This window comes from Myotis myotis, unplaced genomic scaffold (assembly GCF_014108235.1).
Source record: "Myotis myotis isolate mMyoMyo1 unplaced genomic scaffold, mMyoMyo1.p scaffold_m19_p_17, whole genome shotgun sequence".
Lineage (NCBI taxonomy): Eukaryota > Metazoa > Chordata > Mammalia > Chiroptera > Vespertilionidae > Myotis > Myotis myotis.
Genome location: NW_023416321.1, coordinates 1616859 through 1638359, shown reverse-complemented (window position 1 = coordinate 1638359; position 21501 = coordinate 1616859). Strand labels below are relative to the sequence as shown.

Genomic DNA, 21501 nt, shown 5'->3' with positions numbered 1-21501 from the left:
GCACAGGCCCGGCTGCAGGCTTAAACCCCAGCGGGGCACTTGCAGGAGGCAGCCTATCAATGATTCTCTCTCATCATTGATGTTCCTATCTCTCCCTCTACCTTTCTCTCTAAAATCAATAAATTAAAAAAGAGAGCGAGCTGTAAGGGTGGGGCCCAGTGGGTGAGCCCCTGGGTGAGGGTGGCGCTCACGTGAGAACCGCAGCACAGCGCCATGGAGGTCCTTTACTACCACCTCTGTCCCTCCAGGGAGCACTTCCTGAGAGCCGGCCAGGCGCCAGGCAGCCTCCCGGAGCTGGGAGCCGTGGGGGAGTCAGTAGCCTGGGCCTCACCGCCCTCGGAGTGACTGTGAGGGTTAAATAGCGGTTACACAGTGTCCCGGGTCCGGGTGCCTTGCCCTTCTGAGGAGTGCGGTCCCTCCCCGGTCCGCGCTCAGGGCGGGCTCCAGCCCAGCACCTGCCCGGCCTCACCCAGCCTGAGGTTACTCAGGGCTGAGCCCAGCATTGGCACCTAACAGGCGCCCGAAGGTGGTCACGAATGAACCAGGGTGGGATGCCAGAAGTTGCCCCTCCTGCCTGCTTCTCTGATGGGTCCAGCCCATGGGCTCTCCAGCCTGTGTCAGACCCCCCGTGGGGCCTGGGCGGGGCCCCTAGGGTCACACCAGGTCCTCCCCAGTCATCCAGGGTAATCCCCCGCCCCGAAGTCACCAGATTAACCAACTCGAGCCTCATCCTAGGAACAGGCGGACTCCAGGGCTCAGGACTGGACACCCACCCGCCCAGCAAGCGCAGGGCCACAGCCCAGCAGAGGCGGCGAGTTCCCTGTGGGGTGTGGTGGAGGCTGCTGTGGGGGGCCCAGCCCTGGTGCTGGGGACCCAGGGCCCCCAGGGCCTCGGGTTATCTCCCCAATGCAGGTCCCTCCCAGGGAGCTTCCTGGGAGTCCAGGCGGGAGGAGGCCCCACTAGGGGAGGCTCTCTGAGCTGGGCAGAGGCCCACACCGACAGGCATGAGGCTCCCGCTGCTGTTCGGCTTGGCCGCGCTGGGTGAGCCCCCGGGGACATGTTGGGAGGGGCCCCTGCACTGAGGTGGGTGCGGGGGGCACAGAGGAGGTGGGACCGCGGGTATGGACACCCCGGAAGCACAGGACGCAGAGGCAGAGACATGGGCTTGAGTCTCAGACCAGCCCGCACAGCAGGTGTGGCCCAGTCGCTGCTTCTCCATCCGCTTCTCCAGCCCACTGTTCATACACCCGAGAAACGGCTGATGAGCTCACCCTGGGCTCAGAGCAGCTTCCTGAGTGAGGACACTTGATACCCCTGGGCCTCCCTCGGGGCTCCCGAGGAGGCTCCCTGGTGGCCTGCAGCCTCCCCAACCCTCCCTCTCACCCCTCTGCACCTCCCTCTCTCACAGCCACCAGCAGCTTCTCCACGGAGCCAGAGACAGGTGAGCAGCCCAGCAGGCGGGCAGGACAAGGGCCCCACCCAGGAAGGGACTTGGCTGCGGGGAGGGTGTGGCTGGGTGAGAGGGTGCCTGCTGATGGACAATCAGACAATCCTAAAACCTGGCCCCAACCCCTGCAGAGCTCTGGGGGGAGGGGGAGAGAGGAGGAGGCTAGGAAGGGGGCCTCCAAAGGACATGGGGCTGTGTGTGTGTTGGGGGGATCCCTGGGCAGGTGTAGCCCCATCACTCTGCCCCGGGGTGCCATGTATGGAGCAGAAGCCACTCCAGAAGCCTCACAGCTCTGTGGGGTGGGCGTGACCCCAGAGAGGGCGCGGGATGGGTTGGGGGAGGAGTAGGGGGGAGGCAGGGAGCGAAGGGGAAGGCCAGCCCCCGCTCCCAGGTGCACCAATGGGAGGCTGCCTGGGGACCTGGTCTCTGCTCTAAGGGGGTGGGCACAGAGCAGGGGGAGGGGAGACCCTGGTCCAGACACCTCCAGTGGTTCTCAACCTTCCTGATGCCGCGACCTTTTAATACAGTCCCTCATGTTGTGGTGACCCCCAACCATAAAATTATTTTCGTTGCTACTTCATCACTGTAACTTTGCTACTGTTATGAATCGTCATGTAAATATCTGGTATGCAGGATGTATTTTCATTGTTCGCGACCCACAGGTTGAGAACTGCTGTAAGGCTTTGCCTCCGCTTTTCCACTCACCTCCCTCCCCGCCCCTCTCTCCTAGCTCATGTCTAGCCCTGTGACCCTTAAGGTCAAGGTGAAGGTGGTGGGTCACCTCCCCTGCTGGTTCCCATGGCAGGGAGCTGCTCTTCCATCAGGTCACGGGGTCACTGAGCAGGCATCCGCCTGGGGTCATGCGGGCAGGTCCCCGGTCTCGCCCAGCACAGGCTGAAAGGCCATTTCCTCATTTGCTTTAAAAACAAACCCGTTGTGGTGTTTTCGCTAAAAGGAGAGCAGAGCTCTGCAGGCCTGGCCTCTGGGGAGTACCTGGCAGGGCGGGTCCCTCGCTCAGTCCCCACAAGTCTGCTCACTGAGCTGCTAAGAGACCAACAGGAAAATCATTCATTCATTCATTCATTCGTTCACTCAGCAAATGCTGGCTGTACCCCTGCTTGGTGCTGGGCCTGCTTTAGGCCCAGAAGGGATGCACGAGGTGCAGAAATAATAGAGCCCTGCCTCGGGGAGCTCACACGCCCGCCGGCTGGGGGACAGGTGTGCTCGATTGTGATTCTCCCAGAGGAAAGCAAGTGATGGGAGGGAAGGGGGCGCACCTTCTGGGAAGTTGGCACTGAGAAGGGGACCCCCCAGCCTTCCAAGCAAAGACATGTGGAGCAGGCCGTGCCTGGAGAAGGGCCTGGTAGCCAGAGCACAGGAAGCAAGAGGGGAGGGCCGCTGGGGAGGTCAGAGGACAGGGGGTGGGGGTGGGGTGAGGGCAGGGAGGCCTGTGGGCGCAGCTGTGAGAGGTTGGATCTGGGGCCTTCGATGCTGTGTTGAGGAGAGACGGGCGGGGGGCAGGGAGGGATCCAGGGTGCAACCGCAAGGGCACCGGGCTGCTCCCGGGTCCAGAGCTGGTGATAACACGGAAGCGGAGGGGTTAGGCTGAAGGCCAGGCCGGTCGACCTGCTGCGGATGGGGCCCGGCAGAGCCCTGAGGATGACCCCAAGGTGTTGGCTTGAGCACCTGCTGGGATCGGTGAGGCGCCGCTGGGCCGGCCTCGGGGAGCGAGAAGCCGGCAAAGGAACCGCATGCGGAGGAGCTGAGCGCCGGGCCCTGGAAGGTGATCTCTGTGTTTCGAAATCCCCAAGAACTAGGGCAAGTGTGGTCCGGGAGACTGCGCCGCTCGGTGCTGGGGAGACTCGGAGAGCTGTGCGCCTAGGTGCTGGGGAGACGCGGAGAGCTGTGCGCCTAGGTGCTGGGGAGACGCGGAGAGCTGTGCGCCTAGGTGCTGGGGAGACGCGGAGAGCTGTGCGCCTAGGTGCTGGGGAGACGCGGAGAGCTGTGCGCCTAGGTGCTGGGGAGACGCGGAGAGCTGTGCGCCTAGGTGCTGGGGAGACGCGGAGAGCTGTGCGCCTAGGTGCTGGGGAGACGCGGAGAGCTGTGCGCCTAGGCGAGGCCATCCCGCCGAGGGAGGCGCAGTGCGCGCGGCACGGGGATGGGGCGGCCACTGCACCACCTGGGCCGCAGGCGGCGCGCACCGCTCCGGGCGTTGGGCCTGGACCGCACGCCCCTGCGCACAACGCCCGAGACCGAGTCAAGCGCAGGCGAGAGCGAGGCCATCAGGACACGCGGTAAACGCGAGAGGGACGGGGCTGCTGCCACAGCAACACCAGCCCAGCCCCCGCGGGCTCCGCTCCAGGTCCCGGGGGCCCCGTGGTCACCCCGTGATGCCGAGTGTGCCATCCCGTCGTTCCGTGGTTCTGACGCCCGTGGTGCGATGTAAATTACATGCGCGGCCACTCCTTAACGGGCTGGTGCAGAGACCAAATCATCCCAGGAGGCCGCCGCGGGTGGGCGTCCTGGGCGGGGAGCAGGTGAGCGGGGAGGAAACGTATGTAAACCAGGCTCCACTAATAGCCGTCCGGGAAGTGAAGGTGGGCCCGCTCTCCTGTCGCTTTGATTCATGGTGAAGGAGCAGCGAGAGGTGTGGGTGCCGCTGCCCTGCACCCCTCCCCCCTCCCTCCCTCCCGCCTCCCTCCCCGGGAGGAGGAGGCTGGCCTAGGAGGCTGGCCTGAGGTGGGCTTTGGCCCCAGGCTCGCGCTGATGAAATTATTAGCAGTGATTTGCAAAGCGGTGCCCCAGAGCGAGCTCCAGCTCCACATACAGCTTAACGTACTTCAGTTGGAAGAGTCTGCGGGGACCCTGTGGGAAAACAAGCCATAAAAACGGGGGCTCTCCTGAAGTCCAGCAAGAGGCACCGAGAGAGCGCCCCCCACTGGTGACAACCAGAAACGCCCGCGGACACACAAAGGTCCCCTGGAGAGATGGGCCCTGGCTGAGGACCCCTGGTCTAGAGAGAAGGAGGCTTCGTGCTCAGAGACTCGGGCTACTGGGAAGCGTCTCCGGAGACCCCCCCGCCCCCCCCACCCCCCTCCCTTGGTTCTAAGTTTCTGCTCAGCGAGTGGTATGCTGACCGCAGTGGTGTCCAGGGCATCGTGCCCAGCAGGGCATGGAGGATGCCCGCGGGCTGACATCTGGGTCTCATAGACGCTTCCCTCTGCACTGCCCCTACACACTAGTCTTGAAAATGCACCATTAAGAACACACCCCTCTCCCCAACCGCACTCAGAAGGCAGCGTTGTTTGATCCGAACGATCCATCGATCGTGGCTTGGAAAATTCTCCATGGGCAGCCCCAGAGGCTCCACAGGAAGGTCTTGGAGATGTCGTGTGCGTCCCAGTCCGGTCCAGGCCCTGCCGACAAAACAGAAAGTCACCTCCAAGCAGAGAGGAGGTCTGGACGGAGGCGCCCTCTGGGAGCGGCTGAGTGAGGGGTTTGGGGGGAGGGGGGTTGTATGTTTTCTTAATATTAAAGCTTGGTCGTTTTATTAAAAAAAATCTCTTTATTGATTTCAGAGAGGAAGGGAGAGAGAAACATCAATGATGAGAGAGAATCATGGACCGGCTGCCCCCTGCACACCCCACCACTGGGGATGGAGCCCACCACCCGGGCCTGTGCCCTGACCGGGAATGGAACCGTGACCTCCTGGTTCCTAGGTCGATGCTCAGCCCCTGTGCCCTGCCGGCCGGGTTGTTGCCAGCCCTCTCGGTGCATATCTACGAGCAGCGTTGCTGGGTCAGATGGTGATTCGCGGTGTAACTTTTTGAAGCGCCGGCAAACCAGCATTTTCTTCCCGCGCTGATAAATGTTGGCTTCCTTCCTCCTCCTGCGTTCACCTTCCAGCACTCACCCCGGAGGTCTCCATCGCCTACCAAGTCCTGGAGGTCTTCCCCCAAGGCCGCCGCGTGGTCGTCACCTGCCACTCGCAGATGCCCCCGCCCGTCACCTACTCCCTCTGGGGGAGCCGGGACATTGAAGTTTCCAAGAAGATGGTGAGCACCCACGACCCCGTCTCCTTCCACATCAACGTCACGCTCAAGTCCAGGCCAGACCTGCTCACCTACACCTGCCAGGCCAGCACCTCCTGGGGCCTGCGCCAGGCCAGCACCACGCTGCAGATGTACTGGGAGCTGTGGGCCAGTGAGTGCAGGGGGAGTGGGGGCGGGCGGGCGGGCGGGCGGTGCGGGGAGCAGGGGCTGGGAGTGGAAGCCTGGGGGGCTGGGGGCCGGGGGCTGGGCAAGGGTTGTCCACCTTCCAGGGCCTCTCCCAGTCCCTTGGGGCCTGGTCACAGGCGTCACAGGCAGGGTATAGATCCTGGCTGGGCCCCCAGGGGGCTGAAGGGAGAGTGAAACAGCACCAGGTTTAGATCCTGGCTGGGCCCCCAGGGGGCTGAAGGGAGAGTGAAACAGCCCTGGGGCTGAGCTCCGACCTCAAGCTGCTGAAGGGCGCATGCGGGGTTTTATCAGGTTTCGTCTTCGCAGCAGCCGCAGGCACGGGAGGAAGCTCACGCTCTAGGAGATTAAGACGGTTGTCCCAGGCCCCGGCCTGCAAGTGGCAATGGGTGGTTCTCAGCCCCACTGCACGGAGCTCCAAGTCCTGCGTCCTTCCCGTGCTACCCTGAGCTTCCCCCAGGGGTCCTTCCTGGTGGGGGGCATGGGGTGGCAGCCGGAAGCGTTGCGGACCGGGGCTGGGACAGTGACCCTGTGGCCCGAACCTGGAGGCGGCCTGGGAGGAGAGCCCTGTGTCTGGAGCACTTTAGGTGGAGGGTTCAAACCCCCACACTTCCAGGCTGTGGGTTCTTGGGCAAGTCACTCAACCTCTCTGAGCCTCGGCTGCTTCACCTACAAAACAAAGATGGCAGCACCTACTCCAGGGGTACCGAGGGGTAGTGGGGGCTCTCAGTCAGTAGTCAGGATTGGACCAGGCATGGGGCTGTTCAGAGCATCAGGCGGAAGGCCTGGGGATTCTAGAATCTGGACTCTTCTAAGTAGCAGTTCTTGTCCTGAAGGAGCTTGTATTTCAGCAGAAGAGTCAAGACTGGAAGATTAGAAGCAGGGTTGCCAGATAGATTTTGCATAGGACATGCTCATACTAACAAATGATTTGTTGTTGCCCTGGCCGGTATGGCTCAGTCGGTTGGACATTGTCCCGTGCACAGAGAGGTCACCAGTTCGATTCCCGGTCAGGCACCTGCCCAGCTTGTGGGCTCGATCCTCAGTAGGGAGTGTGCAGGAGGCAGCTGATCGATGTGTCTCTGACATCAATGTATTTCTCTCTGTCTCTACCGCTTCCACTCTCTCTAAAAATCAATGGAAAAAGGATCCTCAGATGAAGATTTAAAAAAAAAATTATTCATCGTTTCCATGAAATTCAAATTTAACTGGGCGTCCTGCATTTCTGTTTGCTAAGCCTGGCAACCCAGAATATACTACATGAACTAACACCGAATGAGAAATTGTGAGGTACACACTGCAAGTAGGGTAGAAGCCCAGGCACAAGGCGGAGGGAGTAATCCAGACGGCTGCCTGGAGGAGGCGCAATCACAGTCAGGCCTCCAGCTGATTATTTTGGGAACAGGGGAACTTGCTGGGGAGAGGGTGTTGGAGTCTCCCAGTCATGCCTGTGCTTCCTGTCCGCCCCCCACCGCCCCCCAGAGCCTGTGTCCCAGCTGCAAACTGGCCTCACCCTACTGGACAGAGGGGCAGGGCCAAGGTTGGAGATGTCCTGCCAGGCGGCCTCGGGCAGCCCACCCATCACCTACAGCCTGGTCGGGAAGGACGGGCACGTCCACATGCGGCAGACGCCGCCGTACGGGCAACCCGCCAACTTCTCCGTCCCGCTGACCCAGACACCGGCCTGGCTGCAGTGCCAGGCCCAAAATGGCGTTGGAGTCCAGAGCAGCCCACTCACGCTGGTGCCCCCAGGTGAGAGGGCCCCTGGTTTCCAGAGGGCAGCTGGCACTGCTGGGTAGGTGGGTGGGAGGTGCCACGGGCAGGGCAGGGCATCCAGAAGCAGCCATGCCGACCCTGGCCCTACCTGCCTCCCTCCCAGGCCAGCTGCCCAAGGCCGCCACCTTCGTGCTGGCTGCCAGCCTCACCTCCATCGCAGCCATCACCTCCGGGATGTTGGGCTGGACCGCGCGGAGCAGGTAGGAGGCAGGTGCCGGATGCGGGAGGAGTGAGAAGAGCTGGTGGGCTGTGTGGCCCAGCAGAGGACCCGCTGGAGAGCAGAGGGTGCTGGGCTTTAGGACAGGGCCGCCACCAGGGCAAGGAAAGGACCGTATCCGTATCGCAGTGGGTGCTTGCAGGAGTTGACGGAGGACCTACTGGGCGCCAGGTGCCTGCTGAGGGCTTGCTGCTTCGTGGCTTTATACGACCATGACCACTGGTCCCAGCTGCCCGCCCTGCAATGCAGTCAGCTCGCCTCTGGGTGGCACACTGCCCTGTGGTCCTACAGGTCTGAGGAGGGATGCTGGGATGGGGGACATGCCTCCTGGGACCAGGGGCTTCTGACCTCCATGGGAACCTCGGAGTCAGGAATGGGGCCTCCTGGGGTCCCCTCTCCCAGGTCATCATTTCAATGACTTGTAAAGTGACCAGGGCAGTGGTTCCCAGCGGCGTGGGGCACATGCCCCACAGGGGGGCAATTTGATTTTTAAGGGGGGCAATTTGAGAATGAGTTATTAACAGTGAATTTTTTGCATTTCTTTTGGTTTGAGGGGCCTCATAGACAGTATAGAAATACATATTGTGACGTATTTAGGCATTTCAGGTCTCTATTATGTTTTGAAATTTTATTTGCTATTTTTTCCTATCACTTCATATTATTATTATTAACAATTTCTCAGTGACTTCCTTCTCAGGACTTCAACTGTCCTTCCGTTCTTTTGTTTTCCTCTTTCGTGGATGCCATGTTCTTGGGAAGCTTGTTTAGACTGAGTGAATGGCCTTTTGGGCTTCCTCCCCGTGACGAGGAGTCACTGTTTGAAGAATTCTATGTCACAGGGAGCGGGGGGCATCAGGATGTTAGAGATGCTTAGGGGGGCGTGGGCAAGAAAAGGTGGGGAACCCCTGGACCTGGGCCTCTGTGTTGTGCGACCACAGGCCCCATCAGCTCCCGCCTCCCCTGCTTCCTGACACTGGTCTCCTGGCCCTGCCTCTCCCCCCCTTTTGCCCCAGGGGTCTATCCTAGGCCCCTTGTCTTCTCTGGGGGTCCCTTCCTCCTTCCCAGAGGCCAGACCCATGTCACCTCTCTGAGCCTCAGTTTTCCTTCTACAAAATGGGGTGTAGAGACCAGATCCCCACTCGCCATGTGACCTGGGCCAGCACTCCCCCCAGGGTGATTCGGTGCCCCCTTCACTTAGTGGGGTGACAAAGCCTCCCGCCCCCCCCCCCCCAGGCACTGATGACCCTGGCGCCATAAAACTCCCAGAGGCCTGGGAGGGGGGCTGGGAGGAGGGCTCCCTCACCTGGAGTCTCGCCTCCTTTGTGTCCAGGTTGTGACCAGCAGGTGCAGGGTCAGCAGAGCCCCCACGAGCCCATCCCGGCCGGACAGGAGGAGCCCCTGGGACTGAAGAACAGCCGCCAGCCCGGGCCCTGCTGCTCTGCACGAGGATGTCAAGATGGGGGTTGGGGGGTGGGGGGAAGAAGAGGTCCCGGGAGGCTGCCTGTCACCATCCATGCAGGTCCAGGAAGGAGGTGGGGGGACTGAAAAGGCCCAGCTGCACCCCCACCCAGGGCCTCTTCCCCTCGCCGCTCCCCTCTTCCCCGAGGGCACCCCATCTCCTGGTGGCCAGTCCTCTGGCCCACCTGGCGAGCACCCCCTCATTGACCTGACGGGCAAAGGAGGGCTGTCTGGGTCCCCGTCCTCAGCCTGCACCCCTCCCCTCACCGCCTTCCCTGTTCATTGCTCTGAACCAGCTCAGGAAAGAACTGGATTAAACTCTGCCCCCCCTGTCGCTCTGGAACCCCGTTTCTGTCCGCACCCCATCCTGGAGCCTGGCCGTCTGAAGTCCCGCCGCCTTTCACCATGGGGAGGGGGTTAGGGGGCGCAGCAGGGGAAGAACTGGGGTGTCTCCACCCCACCCCAGGCTCCCTCCGGAGAGGAGGGGGGAAGGACCGGCCAGGCAGGGCGGGTCCAGGCGGTGGCCTGGGGTTCGGGGGGGGAGGTGGGAGCGGGGGTGGGTGTGCACGGCGACCTGGGCCCCGCAGGTGCGGCCCAGAGGCGTCCGGTCGGGCTTCCTGGAGGAGGCGGCGGGAGAGCAGGCGCCAAGGAAGGCGGGGTCCCCCGTGAGTCCCTCTGCCCCTGGGGCCCCCCTGCCCCCCTCGGGTCGCGCCGCGGGCCAGCGTAGCGGGGACGAGACCCCGCCGGGCCGAGCGCGGGGGCTAGACGGTGTCGCCGCAGCCCAGGGCCCGGCAGCCGGGCGTCCCGCCGCCGCCGCCGCCTGCACTTTGCGCTCGGTCCCTGGGCCGCGCTGGCCACGCCCCGGGGCGGGGCGAACGGCGGGGCGGGGCGGGGCGAACGGCGGGGCGGGGCGGGGCGAACGGCGGGGCGGGGCGAACGGCGGGGCGGGGCCCCGCTGGCTCCTCGGCGTCCGCGGGCGACGGCGACGGCGACGGCGACAGCAGCGGCGACATGGAGAGCGGGGCCTACGGCGCGGCCAAGGCGGGCGGCTCCTTCGACCTGCGGCGCTTCCTGGCGCAGCCGCAGGTGGTGGCGCGCGCCGTGAGCCTGGTGAGTCGGGGCGGGGGACCGGGCACCGGGGCCCCCTCCGCCCGGCCCGGCGCCCGCGAGCCCCGGCGCGACAGGTGGCAGCGGCCCGGAGCCGCGGGGTGGGAGGCGGCGCGCGGAGGGCGGCGCGCGGGGACCGGGACCCGCCACCTCCCCCCACCCCCCCGATCCCCGGGTTCGGCCGCCCCAACCGCACCCCGGGGCCCGGGCGCCCTCCCCGGAGGCCTGGGGAGCAGGCGGTGCCCCGCTGGCGGCGGGAGGATCCTGGGCAGCTCCAGGACAGGTGGCCGGCGGGCCGCGCGGCTCCCGCCTGGGATTCACCTGGAAGGGGCTTTCCCGAGCCACGTGGGGCGGGGGGGGGGGGGGGCGCCCGATGCCCCGAAACAGGATCTCCTTTCCACGCCGGGGAGCCTGCGGGTCTGTGTCCCCACCCGCGGTCGGGTGACTTCAGGTGCCTCTTCCCCCCGAGCCGGGCGAGCCCCCAGCACCAGGAAAGTGGGGGTGGAAGGTGGGGGTGGGTCCCTGTTCCCGGGCACCGGGCACCCGAAGCCAGGTGGGCGGGCAGCAGGCCGGGCCCTCCCTGCTCACATCTGTCTGGCACTGGAACCTTCTGGGGTGCCCTGGTGGCGCCCGGGCCCCCTCCCTGCCTGGCGGTAGGGTCTGAGCCCGGGAGCAGGTGCCCGCGGGTCCGGAGGGCAGTGCCAGGAGTCGGGCCTGGCAGCCCGCTCCCAGCATCCCGGAGTTCCGGCTTCATCTCCAGCCTGGGCGGGGCTTGTGACACCAGCCGGAGAGGCCGGTGCAGGCAGGCAGGCCGGCGGGGCGGGAGGCCTGGCCCGGCCCAGAGGGAGCCAGGTGTCCACACAGCCCTGCGTCTGCCGAGATGGGCGGTGGGTGGCCTTGAAGTTTGGGGCGGAGACCAGGTGACAGGAGGCTGTTCCCACTGGAACCCCTTGGGGAGCTCACCCAGGACCCAGGACCTCCGGGCTCTGAGTGCAGGCCAGCCTGGAGCACCCTGTGGTCAGCACCCACTCTTGGGGGGGTGTGGCCAGGACGCCAGAGGCAGGAAGTTCTTGTAGAGAGAAAGCTGGACACACGGGGAGGTCGGCCTGCGGCCTGCGGAGGGGAGTGGGAGGGGCCGGGGTGGCCTGGCTTTGCTGAGAGGTGGGGAGTCTTCCTTCAGGGCATCAGGCAGCGGGTGGGCGCTGGGGGGGTGACAGGCAGGTGATCAGGGGGTGAGATTCCAGGCCTGAGCTTCTGTGGTTGTGTGGCCTGTCGTGTTTAACACTCATTGAATGTGGAAGTGGCCAGATGGCCCCTAATCCCCATCCCACAGGCAGCGGGGCAGGGTGGTCCCCTCCCAGGAGTTCCCCGTCCTTTCTGCGCCCACGGTCCAGGAATCCCCCGCCAGGAGCCACCCGCCATGCCCCTTGGTGGCAGCAGTGTTGTCCTCTGGTCTGGAGAGGCGGGGAGAAGGGAGAAGTGAGAATGAAGGCCGCGCCTCAGGAGGCAACTGGCTCACCAGCTCACCCCCATGTTCAGAGGGGCTTGGATGCTGACCCCCTTAAGGAGCGAGGACAGGGTCCCCCACCCCACGTGGCCCTGGGGGCTGGCCCGCCGCTCAGCCCTCCGCCCTGCCCCCAGGTCTTCGCCCTGATAGTGTTCTCCTGCATCTTCGGCGAGGGCTACAGCAACACACACGAGTCGCACCAGAGGTACTGCGTCTTCAACCGCAACGAAGACGCCTGCCGCTACGGCAGCGCCATCGGCGTGCTGGCCTTCCTGGCCTGCGCCTTCTTCTTCGTGGTCGACGTCTACTTCCCCCAGATCAGCAACGCCGTGGACCGCAAGTACCTGGTCATCGGCGACCTGCTCTTCTCAGGTATCTCCCGGGAGGTGGATGGAAGCGGCCGTGTTCCCAGGCGCTCTAGGGGTCTCTGATTGCTGGTGGGGCGGGGGGGGGAGGGCGGCTTGGAGCTGCAGGAGGGGCAGGAAGAGGCGCGAGGTCCCCCTGGAGCAGACAGGCTCGTGCACAGATTTCTAACCGTCGGAAGCCCGCTGGTGCTGTGATGAGCATGGGGCCTTGGAGCCAGGCCTCCTGAGATGGCACCCAGTGCCCACCCGGCGTCTGCCTCAGCGCCCTTTCCACTCCCAGAGGCTTCTGGGAGCTGCCTGCCCGGTCTGTGGAGCTGACCCTGCCTCCCGCCCCTCCCCAGCTCTCTGGACCTTCCTGTGGTTCGTGGGTTTCTGCTTCCTTACCAACCAGTGGGCAGCCACCAACCCGAAGGATGTGCTGCTGGGAGCGGACTCAGCCCGAGCGGCCATCACCTTCAGCTTCTTTTCCATCTTCTCCTGGGTAGGTGGGCCGGGCGGGGCGGGCCGGGCTCCTGGGGTCTTCGGGGAAGGGCAGGGGAGGGCTTGGGGAGGGCGTGGAGGAGCCAACCTCAGCCTCCCTGCAGGGCCTGCTGGCCGCCCTGGCCTACCAGCGCTACAAGGCCGGGGTGGACGACTTTATGCAGAACTACGCGGACCCCACCCCCGACCCCAGCACAGCCTACGCCTCCTACCCGGGCCCGCCGGTGGACAGCTACCAGCAGCCTCCGTTCACTCAGAACTCGGAGGCCACCGAGGGTTACCAGCCTCCCGTTGTGTACTGAGCCGCCGCAGGGGATGGTAACGGGGCCGGGAGGGTGCCTGGAGGGCCACCCTGGGTCCTGGACTCCTCTCGCCCGCAAGGCGTGCCTCCAGGGGCTGCCGGCCCCTCTGGTCCCACTGGGCCTGTGGGAGCCCAGGCAAAGCTGGACAGCCCCTGCCTCCCGTGCCAGAGTGCCCAGGCCCCAGGCAGCACCCACCTCCTCAGGGCATTTTTAAAGAAGAGTTTTTAGCTAGACACTTGTCACTGCTTCTAATGGTCCCCAGCCCCGCCCGGTAGCTAGAAGTGCCGCCATGCTGTTCTGATAAGTGCCTTCGTTTTCCCAAGCCCACAGGGAGCCGGGCCCCAGGGAGTTGGGGTTCTCTGCCAAAGATGAGGCCGGGGGGCTCCCACTTGCTGGTGCTGGTGTGGGGCTGGCTCTCCCTTCCTCCTCACTCAGGTCTGCCCGCCTCTGCCTCAGTGCCCACCTCAGTGCCCTCTCCGCTCCCAGAGGCTTCTGGGAACTGTCCCTTGCTGGCACCCTCCCCTGCCTGCCCTGAGGCGGCAGCCCTCTGGCTGCTATGGGGTCTGCTCGCTTGGCTGGGGTCACTCCCCTGTGCCAGTGCCTCTGGGTCTTCCTCCTGCCAGCCATGGGGCAGGGCTGGTGCCCACCCAGGGGCCACTGGGCAGCACTTCCTGCCCCTGCTCCTACCACCCCCCCCCCGCCCCTCCCCACAGCAGGGAGGGGCTTTGCCTGACAACACCCAGCTTTATGTAAATATTCTGCCTTAGGTAGGAGGTGTGGGTGTCCCCACAGCCCCAGGCTGTGCTGAAGGTATTAGAAAGCTTTTGGGGAAGACACCCCCCCCCCACCCCCCCAGATTGATAGGCTGGTTCTGAGATGAAATAAATGTTTTTCTCATTCATAATCTCCACTGTCATTGGCTGGCCTCAGTAGGGGGAGAAGTTCCACTGGGGGGGGGGGGGGGCCTGGAACCTGCATTTTGAACAAGGTTGTGGCCAGCTGCCCCTCCAGCGCGCCCAGCGCCTGCCCTCTCCCCATCTGGGGTCGCATTCCTCACACTGCCTTCCATCAGCACCTTAAAATAGCGGCTGCGCTCAGCTGGCAAACAGGACCAGGCCAGGCTGCCTGCGCCCTTGCTAGCTGTGGTGGAGGCACAGGAGCTGGCCCTCCCAGTGCCCCTTCCCCTGTGTGTGTGTGTGTGTGTGTGGCGGGGGGGGGGGCGCCCTGGTTGGGTCCGGGGTCCTCCACTCCAGCAGACAGCACTCAGCCCCTCCAGGCCCTTCCCAGGCAGGAGGTGGCAGAGGCAGGCTTGGCACCCAGCACCCCGCCCCCGGGAGGCCAGGGCCTGCAGCAGCTCCCCTTGAGCAATGACAGAGGCAGCTGTCAGAAGTGGGCCCCAGTCATTTCAAAACCCGAGTAACAACATACAGGGTTCTGAGTTACAGCCTCGCTGTGTGCAACTCCTCAGTGTAACCGGGACCCCAGCCCACGTGCCCGGGCAGCCCTGCAGCCAGGCCCGCCCCACCCCCCCCCCGCCCCGCCCCACCCACGGCGCGCGCCAGGGGCAGCTGAGCTCGTTTTCTTGGCTCCTGAATTGCCAAGTGTCTGTTTCACAAACAAAACCTGACCCCACAGCCCCAGCTGGCAGCACTGAGCAGCCGCCTCCTCTTTTAACTCGGGCCGGGCGCCTCTGTTCACCATTCTGTCCCGAACCCCATTCTGTCCCGAACCCCATCTGGAGAGAACAGGGAACGTTCCTTGTAGGACCTGCTCCACCACCATGTCTGTCAGGAAAGGCTGTGGCTGAGAGCAGCAGAACTAGAGAAAGATCTGGAAAGAAATCCCCAACAGATCACATCAGTGTCTGCTGTGCACCCGGGGAATTCCAGGTGGTTCGAGAGAAATGCGCTCCCAGCAACCAGCACATTTTAATGTTAGTCATTAACTTCACACACGGCAACAGCAGACCCAGGGGCCTGCCTCTGGCCCCCCCCCCCCCACCGAAAAGACAGCAAAGCCCTGGGCCCGAGCCCCAGCCGGGTGAGCGCCACCCACGTGACAGATGCTGTACTTCTGAGAAAGTGATCCCAGAATAGGGAGGGCTCGCGGCGGGGAGAAGCCAGAAGGCACAGCCGGCGTCCCCGGTCCCGGCACAGGGATGGAGCGAGACTCCGCGCTGCTGCCCCGGGACTTGCCGGTGAGAACAGAAACTCAACAGCGAAAGCCACAGAGAGGGAAGAAGCCAGCGCCGCCGATGTCACCACAGCCTGTGGCCTGCTCCGCACCCCAAAGGAGAAGGAGCCGCGGCTGCCAGGCCAGAACCAGAGCCGCAGCGCAGGGCCGGCTCCAGCCGCCGGGAGGGAACTGAGAAAGGCCGGTGGGCAGGCAGAGGGGGAAACGGGCTGCGGACCACCGCGGGCAAGGGCCTGCAGACAGCTTCCACAGCCCGTGAGCCGCCCGCCCGCTTCCTCCTCCGACAGGCGGCTCACGCGGGGCAGGTGTCCGCTAGGGGTCGCCACCCCGGGCTCAGTTGGCGGGGCTGCACTGCAGGGTCTGATGAGGGGCCAGGGGCTTCCTGGCGCCCACAGCCTCCCCCGGCTTCCCCGGCGCCGGGCAGTTCTCCTTGTCCTCCCCGTCCAGCGCGGCGGGCGGACTCGACGCCTTCCGGAAGTAGCAGAGGCGGCACACGGCGTGGTATTTGTCGGCTCCTCCAATCACCTCGACCTGGGGACACAAAGGGTCCTGGACTGAGCGGGCACAGCACCCCGGGCCCCCACCCCTGGGCACAGCGGGCGGCTACCTCCTTCTCCAGGCCCAGCCTCTTGGTGTAGGCGGCCTCGCGGAAGCACTCCATGCACACGGCGTTCAGCTTCACCACGCTCTCGGCCAGCGGCACCAGGTGCAGGACGGTCCCGAAGGCCTGGCCGGGGCGGCAGGGGTGCTCACCTGGCCGGCTCGGCTTTCAGATCCTCTGACTCACAAGCCCTGGAGCCAGGAAGCTGCCTGGACCTCCCCCGCCCCCCCCCTGCCAGCCCCTGCCGTGAGGGCACCCAGTCTGGGGCGGACTCATGCCCGGGCACACCAGGGAGCTGGGCTGGCTTGTCTGAGGGCCTGGGCTCGGGCGAGAGCCGGCATCCAGGGAGCGCCCGCTGAGAAGGGGAGGCTCGCGGGGCTGCCGGTCTCCATGCACACCTGTGCCTGCCAGGCCTCTTCCTCCCTCCGGGTCCCACCCCAGGACCCAGACCTGGGCCTTACCTTCCTCTGGAAGGTCCCGTCCAGCGCAGCCACGATGACCGTCTTCCCGGCGTTGGCCATGGTCTCGCTGAACTCCACGATGTCCGGGAACTGGAAAGCACGGGCGGAGGAGTGAGCGCCCAGTGATGCTACCTGAGCAGCAGCTGCCGGGAGCCACGGGAAAGGCCTGCCACTGGCCAGCATCGCCGTCCACACCGACACGTCAGGACAGCCCTTCCTCACCCGAGGACGCTCAGAGGGACCTCGGCCCCCCACTCGCGACACTGGTGCCCACGAAGAGCAGGTGCTTCTGCCTGAAGCTTTGTCCCGCTCACACGCCGCCCCTGGGCCCCAGGAAAGACTTCCCCACTGTCCAAGGTAAGGACGGAGCACCCAGGTGTCGGTTGCATTCCCCCACCGGGAACCTCACTTATGGCCGTTAGTTTTGTTTGGATTTTAACTAATCGTCACTCAAGGAGCGAGCATATTTTGTCCATTGATTTTTTTTTTAAGGATTTACATTTTAAAAAATATATATATATTTTTTTATTTCAGAGAGGAAAGGAGAGGGAGAGAGAGATAGAAACATCAATGATAAGAGACTCATTGACCGGCTGCCTCCTGCACGCCCCCTTCTGGGGATCGAGTCTGCAACAGGGCCTGTGCCCTCGCCGGGGAATTAAACCGGTGACCTCTTGGTTCACAGGTGGACACTCAACACGGGCCAGGCTACAGGTTACATTTCAAATGGGATTTCAAAGTACTGAGTAAATTTGGGGCTTCGTTGTAAAGTAATTGCAGTACAGGGACAAGGTAGGAAAGGAGGATGGTGGCGCGTTTGCCCACTGGGGTTCCGGGTACGGTTCCGCCGCCGCCCCCACCTGCAGCGAGCTGCCTCCTGAGCAAGGTCCAATGGGGGAGAACCCAAAGGGGAAACCAGGATGCCAGGAGGTAGGTGTGCACCCCGTCATCAGCTTGCCCAGAGCCGGCTGGCTCAGGTGGCAGCTGACGACCTCTGGCTCCGCGTCCTGGCCCTCATGCTGGCACCGAGGCACGAAGGCCACCAGGGGCAGGAATGAAGGATGTGACAGCCCTGGCCGGTGTTGCTCAGTGGATAGAGCGTCAGTCCTCAGACTGAAGGGTCCCAAGTTCGATGCCGGTCAAGGGCACATACCTTGGTTGCAGGCAATGATTCTCTGTCATCATTGATGTGTCTCTCTCACATCGATGTCTCTCTCTCTCTCTCTCTCTCTCTCTCTCTCTCTCTCCCCCCCTCCTTCCTTCCACTCTCTCTAAAAATCAATGGGAAAATATCCTCAGGTGAAAATTAAACAAAAAAGAAGTATTTACAGCACATGACCGAGCAGCACCACGTATGTCACATCTGCTAGATGTAGGACAAACCGAGAGAAAAACGGGGCAGGCCTTAAACGGAGATGCGAACGAAAGAGAAACGCAGTCAGGACAGGATGCACGCACAGCACCGATTAGAAAGAAATGCAGGTTCTTACACGCAGACGCACAGCAGATATAAAAGAGGAGCTGGCCCAGCCGGCGTGGCTCAGGGGTTGAGGTGGACCTATGAACCAGAAGTCACGGTTCAATTCCCGGTCAGGGCACATGTGCGGGTTGCGGGCTCCATCCCCAGTGGGGGGCGTGCAGGAGGCAGCCGATCAATGCTCAGTGATTCTCTCTCTCCCTCTGAAATCAACAAAAACATATTTTAAAAAATAAATAAAAATAAAAGAGGAGCTGACCGGAAATCCCAGAAATGGAAAATAGTCTTCAAACCCAGCACATGGGGACTCAGTGCCCGGAGAACCTCACAGGCAGTCGGCTCCCGGCCAGAAACCACGCCACGAGCGCCCACAGTCAGACACACCAAACAAACCAGGAGGAATGGACACGAAAGCCCTGCGGCAGGCTGTGCGGAGGGCAGCCGCTGGCCGCTGGCCGGCGGGAGAGGGAGCTGCAGGCAGGGCGGCCGCAACCCTCCCAGCGGCTACAGGCCTGCAGGCGCGTCTCCAAAGGAGCAAGGCGAAGGGGTAAGCCTACCACTCGCTGCCCAGCTGAACCCAGAGAACAAGATAAAGATGAGAAAGGGGGGCGGTCAGGGGGGTCACAGGAAGGCCGAGCCCGGACGAGCCAACTTACAAACTGCCCCTCGTCGATGCCGATGACAGCCACGCCCATGGCCTCCTGGGCCACGTCCCGCAGCAGGCAGGCCGGCAGGGCCTCCATGGTGTTCCTGGGGAGAGAGGCAGGTGAACAGGCCAGGGCACCCGGAGACCCAAACCAGAGGCAGGACCAGGGGCCGGCGCTGGCACCAGCTCTGCTGGCAGGGCAGGCTGCCATGTTTGCCTACAGCTTGGCGACGTCCGCACCCACGCAAAGCCCTCTGGGGAGAGGAAAGGCCCGTGTGCGGAAAACCGGTTATTCTACACACGCCGTTTCACCGCACGCTCAGGACTAGAAATTAGCGATGCCAACCACGTAAAGCGCTTCTCTGCTTCTCCCCGGGGCCCCTGGGTGCACATGATGACTCTCGGGCAGTGTCTGGGCCCCACGGTGCCATTAGGAGCCAACAAAACGTTTTCATTTCATTTAAAAATCGGAAGAGCCGAGGCCGGTGTGGCTCAGTGGATGGAGCGTCGGCCTGCGGACTGAAGGGTCCCGGGTTCGGTTCCGGTCAAGGGCATGTACCTGGGTTGCGGGCACATCCCCAGTAGGAGGTGTGCAGGAGGCAGCTGATCGATGTCTCTCTCTCATCGATGTTTCTAACTCTCTATCTCTCTCCCTTTCTCTCTGTAAAAAAATCAATAAAATATATTTAAAAAAAAAAAAAAAGAAAGAAAAACAACAACAAAAACCAAAATGTAGGCCAAACAAAACCAGCTGGCAGCCTCTGCAGGGCTCTCAACCTTGGCAGGCGCTACAGGCGACAGTGGCGGGTCCTTGTGGCGTGGGGGCCGCCCTATGCCCTGAGCATTGCAGGATGCCCAGCAGCACCCCTGCCCTCTGCCCTCCAGATGCCAGAGGCACGCACCCCCCTCCAGTTGTGAAAACTAAACACATTCCCAGGCGTTGCTGAATGGACTCTGGGGGGCAGAATCGCCCCCGGTGGAGAACCACGGGGCTAGAGCCCCGGGAAAGGCCTCGTCCCAGGCTCCCGTGCCAGGCAACCTAAGAAGTTTGCCGACTGGAACACTCCATGCCAGGCGTCAGCCTGCTCCACCGCCCACCGAAGGCTCTGACAGCATGTTCTGTGCCGTGAAACTTCACGGGGCTTCTCAGGTGAGGTGTCAGGAGGGGGCGGACTGACCGGTCGTGCGTGGAGAACTGGCTGCTGTACCGCGTGTCCTTGGCGTATTTGATCACCAAGCACTTGTACTGGGCGATCTGGAAGCGCTGGACCCGCCGCATCAGCTCAGTGCTGCAAAGGCAGGGGGCAGTGAGGCCCACCGGCGAGGGCAGTGAGGCCCGCGGGCAGGGGGGCAGTGAGGCCCGCGGGCAGGGGGGCAGTGAGGCCCGCGGGCAGGGGGGCAGTGAGGCCCGGGGGCAGGGGGGCAGTGAGGCCCGCGGGCAGGGGGGCAGTGAGGCCCGCGGGCAGGGGGCAGTGAGGCCCACCGGCGAGGGCAGTGGGGAGGACCCGCCAGCCAGGCCAGGCCCCGCCACCTCCCTGGGCTCACAGACACCCACTGTGTCTGTCAGGGCACATGCCGGGTTTCGGCTAGGTCCCCAGTAGGAGGCGTGCAGGAGGCAGCTGATTGATGCTTCTACCTCTCCCTCTGCCTTCCTCTATCTAAAAACCAATGAAATCATTAAAAAAAAAAGAGCCAGGGAGTTTTGAGGGGCTCAGGAGCCCCACCTCCTCCGGTCCTATCACAGCGGGCCCGGGGGAGCAGACGCAGGCTTGGGGCTCAGGCTCAGTGCGCTCGGCGTCCAAGGAAATCTCCCTGGAAGGAGGCCCAGAGGCGCAGCTTTTAAGACTTGGCGCCCCCTTCTGAGTGCGGGGCTCAGGAAGGAGGGGTGGCCTGTCGGGCAGGGGAGGAGGGCCTCCTCCAGGACTACGTTTTAGGGGGGGGCATGGGGGGGAGCAGGCATGGGGCGAGCAGGCATGGGGGGGGCGGGAGGCATGGGAGGGGCAGGCATGGGGGGGAGGGAGGCATGGGAGGGGCAGGCATGGAGGGGGGGCGGGAGGCATGGGAGGGGCAGGCATGGGGGGGGGAGGCATGGGAGGGGCAGGCATGGGGGGGGGAGGCATGGGAGGGGCAGGCATCCCGGGGGGTGGGGTGGGGAGGGAGGCATGGGAGGGGCAGGCATGGGGGGGGGGAGGCATGGGAGGGGCAGGCATGGGGGGGGAGGCATGGGAGGGGCAGGCATGGGGGGGGGAGGCATGGGAGGGGCAGGCATGGGGGGGAGGCATGGGAGGGGCAGGCATGGGGGGGCGGGAGGCATGGGAGGGGCAGGCATGGGGGGGGCGGGAGGCATGGGAGGGGCAGGCATGGGGGGGGAGGCATGGGAGGGGCAGGCATGGGGGGGGCGGGAGGCATGGGAGGGGCAGGCATGGGGGGGGAGGCATGGGAGGGGCAGGCATGGGGGGGGGCGGGAGGCATGGGAGGGGCAGGCATCCCGGGGGGTGGGGTGGGGCGGGCAGGCATGGGAGGGGCAGGCATCCCGGGGGGGTGGGGTGGGGCGGGCAGGCATGGGAGGGGCAGGCATCTGGCGGGGGGCTGGGGAGGGAGGCATGGGAGGGGCAGGCATCCCGGCGGGCTCGCGGGGTCTGGCGGTGGTGGGGCCTGCCAGGGCGACCGGCCAGGGAGGGTGGAGGGGAGGAGGGCGTGTTCCGGGTGGGGGAGGAGGAAGGAGGGAGAGGAGGAGGAGGTCCTGACCACCCCCCACCCCGCGAGGCCGTTACCTTTTCCCTGAGAACATGGGTCCGAGAATCACCTAGGAGAGGAGGAGAGGTGAGCTCGGGGCCGCCGCGCACGGGCGCTGGGGCACCGATCTCGCCCCCGCTCCCGCCCCGGACCCCGCGCCAGGCCCGCCGCGCCCGCACCTGGATCTGCCCGCGGGCCTGGCTGGGGGCGCCGGGCAGCACGGTGGGCAGGTTGAAGCTCATGGCGCCGCGGGAGCTCGCGGGAGGGAAGCCCCGGCCGCCGCTGCAGAAACTCGCGCCGGGCCCGCGCTCCCGCCTTTATCGCCGGCGCCCGGGCCAATCACCGCGGCCGGAGCTGGCGGGAGATTTATCCGCAGCCAGACGCCCCCAGGGCGGTCCGGGCCGTGCCGCGGGGCTCGGGTCCCGGGGTGGGGGGGGGGGGGGGTGGGGGTGGGGTGGGGGGTGGGGGTGGGGGGCGGGGCGGGGCGGGCGGG

The 21501-nt window shown here is 64.5% G+C and overlaps 3 protein-coding genes across 4 annotated transcripts; 2 read left to right on the top strand and 1 right to left on the bottom strand.

Moving 5' to 3' along the window:
- Window positions 1-561: 561 nt before the first annotated feature.
- CUNH17orf99 (chromosome unknown C17orf99 homolog) lies at window positions 562-9116 on the top strand. Its single transcript, XM_036338848.1, has 6 exons — window positions 562-1041; window positions 1409-1441; window positions 5354-5650; window positions 7165-7434; window positions 7562-7658; window positions 9006-9116. Exons 1-6 carry the CDS (start codon window positions 1005-1007, stop codon window positions 9010-9012), a joined length of 741 nt encoding a protein of 246 aa, XP_036194741.1. The 5' UTR covers window positions 562-1004; the 3' UTR covers window positions 9013-9116.
- Window positions 9117-10078: 962 nt separating this feature from the next.
- SYNGR2 (synaptogyrin 2) lies at window positions 10079-12934 on the top strand. Its single transcript, XM_036338851.1, has 4 exons — window positions 10079-10243; window positions 11882-12119; window positions 12454-12593; window positions 12697-12934. Exons 1-4 carry the CDS (start codon window positions 10145-10147, stop codon window positions 12892-12894), a joined length of 675 nt encoding a protein of 224 aa, XP_036194744.1. The 5' UTR covers window positions 10079-10144; the 3' UTR covers window positions 12895-12934.
- Window positions 12935-14803: 1869 nt separating this feature from the next.
- Window positions 14804-21432, bottom strand: TK1 (thymidine kinase 1). 2 transcript variants are annotated; one of them, XM_036338849.1, is made up of 7 exons: window positions 21188-21432; window positions 21047-21078; window positions 19451-19561; window positions 18283-18376; window positions 16150-16239; window positions 15695-15814; window positions 14804-15618 (listed from the first exon to the last, which is right to left on the bottom strand). In XM_036338849.1, the coding sequence occupies exons 1-7, from the start codon at window positions 21248-21250 to the stop codon at window positions 15421-15423; spliced, it is 708 nt and encodes a 235-aa protein (XP_036194742.1). In that variant the 5' UTR covers window positions 21251-21432; the 3' UTR covers window positions 14804-15420. The 2 variants fall into 2 exon arrangements, with proteins under 2 accessions (XP_036194742.1, XP_036194743.1); XM_036338850.1 differs by lacking the exons at window positions 21047-21078; window positions 21188-21432 and adding an exon at window positions 19828-19846.
- Window positions 21433-21501: the final 69 nt, after the last annotated feature.

Coding starts and splice junctions, on each gene's coding strand:
- CUNH17orf99 (XM_036338848.1), top strand. CDS start 1,005: ATGAGGCTCCCGCTGCTGTTCGGCTTGGCCGCGCTGG. Junction 5,651..7,164: donor GTACTGGGAGCTGTGGGCCA/GTGAGTGCAGGG, acceptor ACCGCCCCCCAG/AGCCTGTGTCCCAGCTGCAA. Junction 7,435..7,561: donor ACTCACGCTGGTGCCCCCAG/GTGAGAGGGCCC, acceptor CCTCCCTCCCAG/GCCAGCTGCCCAAGGCCGCC.
- SYNGR2 (XM_036338851.1), top strand. CDS start 10,145: ATGGAGAGCGGGGCCTACGGCGCGGCCAAGGCGGGCGGCTCCTTCGAC. Junction 12,120..12,453: donor CGGCGACCTGCTCTTCTCAG/GTATCTCCCGGG, acceptor GCCCCTCCCCAG/CTCTCTGGACCTTCCTGTGG. Junction 12,594..12,696: donor TCTTTTCCATCTTCTCCTGG/GTAGGTGGGCCG, acceptor GCCTCCCTGCAG/GGCCTGCTGGCCGCCCTGGC.
- TK1 (XM_036338849.1), bottom strand. CDS start 21,250: ATGAGCTTCAACCTGCCCACCGTGCTGCCCGGCGCCCCCAGCCAGGCC. Junction 21,079..21,187: donor AGGCCCGCGGGCAGATCCAG/GTGCGGGCGCGG, acceptor CTCCTCTCCTAG/GTGATTCTCGGACCCATGTT. Junction 15,815..16,149: donor ACGGGACCTTCCAGAGGAAG/GTAAGGCCCAGG, acceptor CGCCCCGGCCAG/GCCTTCGGGACCGTCCTGCA.